Source organism: Haplochromis burtoni, unplaced genomic scaffold (genome assembly GCF_018398535.1).
Source record: "Haplochromis burtoni strain Fernald_Lab_line unplaced genomic scaffold, NCSU_Asbu1 Contig_800, whole genome shotgun sequence".
Taxonomy (NCBI): domain Eukaryota; kingdom Metazoa; phylum Chordata; class Actinopteri; order Cichliformes; family Cichlidae; genus Haplochromis; species Haplochromis burtoni.
In genome coordinates, this window is record NW_024583161.1 from 42,578 (window position 1) to 51,389 (window position 8,812).

The 8,812-nt window shown below is 41.9% G+C and overlaps 2 protein-coding genes across 2 annotated transcripts in view; both read right to left on the reverse strand.

Annotated features, from left to right (window-relative positions):
- Nucleotides 1-970: 970 nt before the first annotated feature.
- LOC121811834 (ferritin, middle subunit) lies at nucleotides 971-2,664 on the reverse strand. The gene is made up of 4 exons (XM_042215711.1): nucleotides 2,352-2,664; nucleotides 1,791-1,937; nucleotides 1,486-1,611; nucleotides 971-1,381 (listed from the first exon to the last, which is right to left on the reverse strand). Exons 1-4 carry the CDS (start codon nucleotides 2,451-2,453, stop codon nucleotides 1,226-1,228), a joined length of 531 nt encoding a protein of 176 aa, XP_042071645.1. The 5' UTR covers nucleotides 2,454-2,664; the 3' UTR covers nucleotides 971-1,225.
- Nucleotides 2,665-8,154: 5,490 nt separating this feature from the next.
- Nucleotides 8,155-8,812, reverse strand: part of LOC102295059 (ferritin, middle subunit) — a 1,592-nt gene continuing 934 nt past the window's right edge. The window contains exons 2-3 of the mRNA XM_042215712.1: nucleotides 8,670-8,797; nucleotides 8,155-8,565 (exon numbers count right to left, since the gene is read on the reverse strand). Coding sequence (XP_042071646.1) covers nucleotides 8,410-8,565; nucleotides 8,670-8,797 — 284 coding nt within the window. The 3' untranslated portion in view covers nucleotides 8,155-8,409. The remainder of the gene's footprint in view (nucleotides 8,566-8,669; nucleotides 8,798-8,812) is intronic.

Below are 8,812 nucleotides of genomic sequence, written 5' to 3' on the forward strand. Positions count from 1 at the left end.
CAGACACGGCTAGTGACGTCAGACTGAACAACCGGATTAGGGGGGAAATTCCAACAGTGTGCACTATGTGCTTCGAATATTGGGTGTAGTTTTTGTTGTATACAGTTGTCAGCCAGGCATCTAACTATGAAAAAATTACACTCCAAAAGACCCCGGGCTTCTGAAAAAACAACCCCAGCTTAAGCCCAGTAAGCCACCCCGATCCAAAGTATTCAGAATACGTTATTCTCATTGAGTAACATAACAGAATATGTTACAAAATACATTTTAGGGCATGTATTCTGTAATCTATAGTGGAATACATTTTAAAAGTAACCTTCCCAACACTGAATCAGAATCAGCAGCACAACTGACAGAAAACTGTACAACTCATTTCAGTTGTTCTATATTTGGAAGTAAACTTGGCTAGTGTTTTGTATTGTACTGAATAAGGCATAAGGTAAAAAAAATAAAAATAAAAAAATAAAAATGCAGGCTGTAATGTAAAACACCTTTAGTTCATTTTTTTTTTAAATTTTACCTGCTTTAAAGATGTTAACAGAAACTGAATATCTCCAGTAGATGGCGATGGTGCATTACAGTAATATCCATAACAATGCAAACAAAGATTTGTACCAAAAAGGAACACCCACCAAAGATTCATCATAGTAAAACATTAGATCACATGTCCAATTTATTCCATATTTTCATGTTATTGGCTGTTATATTTAGATCTTAACATGAAGTAATATACTTTTGCCATTTCGGATGTATGGTGCTTGTTGAAGCTGCCATAGCGATGTCCTGCAAGTCCAGTAATATTTACATCTGATATGGCCTTGTTTGTATTTGGTGCCAATAAGTAGAAATATCAACTGAAAGACCTGAGATAATCTTTAATCTGACAAAGTCAGTAATGAAGTTGTGATTTAGTTTTTGGACTGCTTGAACTAATCAGTAAAATGAGTCACAGATGCAGACAGACCAAAGATCCAGCTCAAAAGGTTTATTCAGATGAACAGATCAGAAACATTTCCAAATGTCAGACAGCTTAGAAGCAGAGCCATACCCTGATAACATCCATCGCTCCATGTGACATTTCACACAAACACCACAACATACAAGAACTGATGCCAGCTTTAAAGTGAGGAAATCAGGAAAGAAATCAGCTGGAGCAGAAGTGAGTTTACTTCAAAGCCTGTGTTGTTAACATGCTGACTCCAGGCTCACTTCTACGTCTCAGCATTTAGCTCTTGTCACCCAGAGTGTGCTTGTCAAACAGGTACTCTGCCATCTTGTTGTTGTGGGCATCCATGCGGGTGAGGTTAGTGATGTGGTCACCCAGCTTCTTGATGGACTTCACCTGCTCATCCAGGTAGTGGCTCTCCAGGAAGTCACACAGCTGGGAAAACAAACTACAGTTAACATTTGATGATTTGTCAAACATACACAGCATGAACTAGTTCAGTCTTTAACCCCAAACTCTTCCCTCCAACTCCCACTTACATGAGGGTCATTATGCTGAGAAGCCAGCTTGTGCAGGTCCAGCAGAGCCTGGTTGACATTCTTCTCCAGCTGCAGAGCACACTGCATGGCCTCCAGCCCGCTGCCCCACTCGTCACGCTCTGGTTTCTGCACAACAAACAATTCTGTTAGAGACCGAACACTTGTTTTAAGCTCTGTGTACACATTACACACTAATGCAACAACAGGAAGAGAACAAGTGTCATAACACTGCTCATTAATCCCAGTTTCTGTGTCAGAGACACAGTCAGGTATGTCACAGCAGGACTGGTTCAGTTTGTACACACCTTGATGTCCTGGAGTAAGACGCGACCTCCTCTCTTGTTCTGGAAGGACAGCAGCTTGTCAGCGTGCTCCCTCTCCTCATGGCTGTTCTCCTTGAAGAAGTGGGAGAAGCCTGGCAGGGCCACATCATCACGGTCAAAGTAGAAGGCCTGCCAAATCAGACACAGGTTATTAGTACACAGCACCAATTATTCTGCAAATACAGCATCGTGACAAACAGTTATGGAGACAGACATGATTCATGATGGACAGTTCAGCTGGTTTAGACCGAGGTAACTGCTGAACTCGAGACTAAAGAAAAGCCAAACGAAGCACGACGCAGCATTTGGGTTTTTCAGTGATGTGTTTGGGGTGAAAATACACTCCGCATCTGGCAACCTGCCCAACTGTGATAAACAACCAACAAACGAGCTGCGACTGAAATCATGTATTACTGAATTTAGCAACAACATACCGGACTTTACATTTAACGACTCAACTCCGTTCTCTTTGTCTAGCATTAAGCTAATATAGCTTGAGACTAAGGTTATTATAGACATCAGCATCACATGACGTGTTCTCACCATAGAAGTGTAGGTGTAAGACGCAAACAGCTCCATGTTCACCATCCGGTTGATGGCGGCCTCGCAGTCGCGGTGGTAGTTCTGACGCACTTGGGACTCCATTTCGGCTGGCGTTTCTTGTGCTTTTTATTAACAAAAACGGTGCAAAAATAAAGCTTCACGTCGACTTTATGTGTAGTGTTCAAGTAGAAAAGGTTTTTCTTCCGAAGTGCAGAGTAGCTGAAATACAAAGCGGGACGAAGTCAAGAAGTTCCGTTCAAACACTGTTGAAGCAAAAACTCCTCAAAGATTCCTCCCCTGGTGTGAAACGGCACACTCGCGGGTCCCTGTACTTATACTCCACCGGAAGTGCTCGTGCAAGATGTGACGTATGTTTCCACCAATCACTGAGCCGGGGCGTCTGTACCAGCTGTGACTCACAGGATGAAGTTGCATTTTTTTCTCCTCCCGATTCGTAGAAAACTCATCATCCACTTTAATGTTTAATGGGACCTGCTGGGAGATAGTCAGGTGCAATGACAAAGCATTTTCACATTTCATCAGGAAACAAGCAACATGGGTAAAATATATAAAGATTTTCTCAAAATACATGTAGACGTCCTGATGGACATGAGAGCCGATATGCACACGCACATGGTATGAATGTATTTGTTTAATACTGTTTAAAAATACTGTTTAAAACGTTTATTCCAAACCTTGCTTCCAATGTGCCAGACCGTCCGCTAATTTTTAAATAGCAGTACTTTCCTAGCCTTTTCAAGGGCTTTTAAGCTCTAAGTTATAATATGGAGATTGGTGGCTTTTTTACTCATTTTCATTCCTGCAATGATTCATGCATAAAAAAAAAGGAACAAAACTCAAGTGATGAATCAGTCGTGTCTGCACCTAACAGAGAACTTAGCAAAGAACCTATTTTAAATTATAGCTTTAGGCACTTTGTTACTAGCAGTGTATAACAAAGGACATACTTTATTTCAATTTCTTTAGTTGAATCTACCACCAGTCCTGAAGATAACACAGATTAACAGACATAAACAGACATTTTCTCCCCCATCAACATCTATCTTCCGGTACCACGTTACTAGGCTGCCTATTTAAGCGGCTCTTACTCAGTACCTATGTGGTACCATTACCACAGATCACACGTCCAAAAGACCTCAGCAACTACAAGCTAGTAGCACTGACCTCACATCTGAAGAAGACCCTTGACAGGCTAGTACTGAAGCATCTTCAGCCCCGGTTAGGTCTTCATTGAATCCACTGCAAAAGCCTATCAGTCTAGCATTGGGGTGGATGATGTCATCATCTACCTCCTGCACCGAGATCGTGCTACCTGAAGAAGCCTGGAAGCACAGTTAGGCTAATGTTCTTTCTCTAGTTTCTCCAGTGCTAACCCCATCCAACCTGGACTTGTGAGGGACAAGCAGTCAGGGGTGGACTACTACCTGTCCCAATAGATACTGGACTATCGCACTGGCTACCCACAGTATGTGAGGATGCAAGGCTGTGTTTCTGACAGGCTGGTCTTCAGTACAGGGGCCCTATAAAGAACTGTGCTAGCACTATTCCCGTTCACTCTCTACACTGCAGACAGTTACCAACCTAGACTGTCATCTGCAAGAGTTTCCTGATGACTCTGCCATAGTTGGCCTTATTACAAGTGAGGATGACTCAGAATACAGACAGTGGACTCAGGAGTTTGTGGACTAGTGCCAGCAGAACCATCTTCAGTTCAACACGGGAAAACCAGGAGCTGGTGGTGAATTTCCACAGGGGCAGACCCACCACACCAACACCAGTGAACATCTAGGGAACTGAGACCCTGAGTCCCTTACCCAGTGGTTTTGGAGAGCTTGCCAAAGTGATAGAATTATGATCCCTCTTAGCCATGGACTGACCTCCCCAAAGCTCGACCTTAACATTACTGAAGCAGTGTAAGAGTACAGAACAAAAAGAGGCCAACAAAGAAGAGCTTTGCACGTTCTTTAAGAAGAAGCCTGGAGAACTATTCCTAAAAACTGCATAGTGAGATGACAAGAATGCTGTCTACGAGAGTTCAGCCTGTGGTATATAGAATATGTAGGATGAAGGTTTTCATACCAAAGTATTGACTTTAAAGCTCGGTAAAAATGTGAAAACTAGATTTTCATGTATGTATGCAGATGTTCCAGTACATCTTTGAACGTCCTTTTTTGTGGCAAAATATAAAGGACAGGTGCCTCAGGACGGTATATTCAGGACTTTACTGTGCTGTATAAAAGTTAGATTATTTGAGTTAACGCTGGCCTAGTACATAAAACCTTCACAAACTGAAGCTGATTCAGCTGATGTAACACATGACATCCAAAAACTGCTGATAATGGTGCTTACAACCAAAGTGTTTTTTATTGCATTGCTCAACACCACAGTGCTGTTGACAGGAATTTCTCAGGCTAAAGCATTACTACTGCTGAGTGAAAACAACCTAAGAAATGTATTTTTATATACTTTTATATCAGCCTATTTATGTAAAAGTAGCTTTTTCAATGAAACCTTCAAGAATATCATCGCAGCAGAGGTATGTAACACACATTTGAAGATTATTCAGTGTGCTGCAGTCTCACATACTTAATTCATCCATTCTCTTCTGCTTATCCTTTTTCATGGTTGCCTAGGACGGGCTTTTTCAGAGCCTATCATAGGTGTCCCAAGAGGCAGGCTACAAACTGGACAGGTCGCTACTCTGTCGCAGGGCTAACACATAGACACAGACAACCATTCACACTCGCATTCAATTTAGAGTTTCGAACGAACCTATCCCCGCTAACTACATGTCTTTGGACTGTGGGAGGAAGCCGGAGTACCCGGACAGAACCCACGCAAACACGCGGAGAACATGCAAACTCCACACAGAAAGACCCTGGCCTGATGTCAGAATTGAACTCAGGACCTTGTTGCTTTGAGGCAGCCATCGTGACACCGTGCTGCCCTACCCCTGGATTTACTTACTTTAGCTGATCTGTACCAGGAACCCAAGAACTTCTTATTTGAGTTCTTTTTTCCTCTTGTTTCTGTACCAGCCAATCACCATCTCACTCAAGAAGGCATACTCATCTTAGACTATTTATTATCTTTATGCGCATTAGTATGTAAGCCTTTTGGCTTAACATGGCATTTCACACACAGTGGGAGTCATGCTTTCAGGTCCACAATGAATGACCGTCTTCATGTCTGCGGACGACAAAACAGACGTGGAGACGGTCATTCATTGAGGACCTGAAAGTGGTCGATCTTTCATGGGACGAGGCTGAAGATGTGGCTGCAAATCGAGCTCGTTGATGATCCCTTGCCGCCCAATGCGCCATCTGGCGCAGGAGGAACCAAGTCTAAGTAAAGGGAGTCATGCAGACCAACAAGGCTCATCTTTAAAATATGTCTCAGAACAGGTTCATTCTAAAACACACCAAAGGTATTCCAACAATTTTTTAGCATAGCTGCAAGAGTTTGAAACCAGATAATATCACTATGGAACACATTCCTCAATCAAGGAAGCAGCACTTGTTTTCCATAGAAATCAGTTGTACTAAAAATATCACAGAATGAACTGAAAGTGTCAGAGCTATAAGTATGATGTGATGTTTCTGAGATATTATTACTGCTGCATTATGTGTATGTTGCATTTTATGTCTTAAGTGGACCTTCTTTTAAAAGTGTTTTTAACTATTTTATTTAATAATGGGCAGTTTGACCAACAGCGATACATCATAGTCATCATATTCATCCAGTTTGTAGCGCTACTGTCCAGTCAGGATCGGATAACCATAAGAGGCGTTGTCCATGAGCTCAGAAAAAAACTTTAAAAATCTTTATATGTTTTAAGAAAAGGGAAATGTTCATTCTATAAAGAAAAACACAAATCAAGTAATTTCATCAGAAAATTTTAAATCATCACAAGTAGAAAAAAAGTACTATAAATTAAATTAAAAAATAAAGTGCATGTGCTTCCATGTTTGGAAAAGATACATAAGTACACTAAAAGTAAACTTAATTACATGTCAGTTTTCAATGTAATTTAATTCATAAGTAAATTTGTAAAATGTTCGCATCAGGTCAAATGAAATTTGACCTGATGCGAACATTTGTGCTGGGTATGAACTTTCCGCACATTTCCTCAGTGATTAATTATAAATAAACCATTAATGTACTCAAAATTATTGCCTTGTTTTCATGATGGGTTTTTCTGTTTCTGTTTTTTTTTCCATTGTATGTTCCAACACTGCCAACCCAGCAGAAACCTCTGTTTCCATATGAGACACCTTTTTTTCACTTAGGTCTTATAACTACATGTTATCATCCTGCATGAGGATTTGTGAATGTTAGTAAAACGTTATCACAGTATAGACAACAATCTCATAGCTTAGTATTCTGTGAAAATGGAGGACATCACAGAGGTCAAGATAAGAAAGACGAGCTAAAGACAGATCCAGAGTCAGCTTCCTGTCAACACTGACCTAAAAACTATAAGATGTCCAATCCAATCCATCTTTATTTATAAAGCACTTTCTGGGGGCTGTAGCTCAGGTGGCAGAGCAGGTCAGCCACTAATCAGAAGGTCGGTGGTTCGATCCCAGGCTGCCTCCTGGCTGCATGCCAAATATCCTTGGGCAAGATCTAACCCCGTGTTTGCCTACTGGTGGGGTCAGAGGGCCCGGTGGCGCCAGTGTCCGGCAGCCTCGCCTCTGTCAGTGCGCCCCAGGGCAGCTGTGGCTACAACGTAGCTTGCCATCACGAGTCTTATCTCTAAAGGCAGATCGTTCACAGTTTTGGATCTGCTACAGGAAAAGCACGATCTCCTCGAGGTTTACGCTCAGTCCTGGGTACATTCAGGAGCAGCTGATCAGCTGACTTGAGAGAGCAGGTGGGTGTATAAGGCTGTAGCAGCTAAGAGAGATAAGATGGGGCTAGGCCATGGAGGGCTTTAAAAGCAAATAAAAGAATTTTTAAATGAATCCTAAAATGAATGGGCAGCCAGTGAAGTGAAGCTAAAATAGGGGAAATGTATTCAAACTTTCGAGTGCCAGATAAAAGACGAGCTGCAGCATTTTGCACCCTGTGTAAACGAGTAATGTATGAATCACTGATCCCTATATAAAGTGCATTACAGTAATCCAGCTGAGTGCTAACATAGACGTGGATCACTGTCTCAAAGTGCTGCTGTGACAGCTGCCTGAGCTGCAAGAAGCTTGATTTTACAACTGCCTTAATCTGTCACGTTCAGAGTCCACTTTCAGCCCCAGGTTTGTGACAGTTGGCTTATTATACTGGGCCAAGGTATCTAAATACACGTTGGAGGTCAAAAACCATCACCTCAGTTTTCTAGTCATTAAATCTGAAAAAGTTAAGAGTTAAGCTTTAATGTCATCAAGACTCTGAAATAATGGCTGTATGGAATGTGCCTTTTGTCTTTATTAGTAATTAACATCGTTTTGCATGTGTGGTTCTTGTCAATGTTGAAGCTACAATTAAATTATAATTTCCCACAAGGGATTAAAGAACCTGAAGCAATTTGAGTGTTGTGAAAGAGGCATTTTGGTTCAACAACCTCGCAGGACTTTTCCTCTTAACACTTTCTGGCAGGGTAGAGAAATCCTGTAGCAGTTTCTGAAATAGTTGGACCAGCCTATCTCACAAATTCCGTCTGAAGCCATTTGAACTGAAACACTATACTTAAATGCATTGATTGTCTGTTGAATAGGCATACATCTGACAGAGCAGTTGATCTAAACTATAATAAAATGAGTCACAGATGCAGACAGACCAAAGGTCCAGCTCAAAAGGTTTATTCAGATGAACAGATCAGAAACATTTCCAAATGTCAGACAGCTTAGAAGCAGAGCCATACCCTGATAACATCCATCGCTCCATGTGACATTTCACACAAACACCACAACATACAAGAACTGATGCCAGCTTTAAAGTGAGGAAATCAGGAAAGAAATCAGCTGGAGCAGAAGTGAGTTTACTTCAAAGCCTGTGTTGTTAACATGCTGACTCCAGGCTCACTTCTACGTCTCAGCATTTAGCTCTTGTCACCCAGAGTGTGCTTGTCAAACAGGTACTCTGCCATCTTGTTGTTGTGGGCATCCATGCGGGTGAGGTTAGTGATGTGGTCACCCAGCTTCTTGATGGACTTCACCTGCTCATCCAGGTAGTGGCTCTCCAGGAAGTCACACAGCTGGGAAAACAAACTACAGTTAACATTTGATGATTTGTCAAACATAGACAGCATGAACTAGTTCAGTCTTTAACCCCAAACTCTTCCCTCCAACTCCCACTTACATGAGGGTCATTATGCTGAGAAGCCAGCTTGTGCAGGTCCAGCAGAGCCTGGTTGACATTCTTCTCCAGCTGCAGAGCACACTGCATGGCCTCCAGCCCGCTGCCCCACTCGTCACGCTCTGGTTTCTGCACAACAAACAATT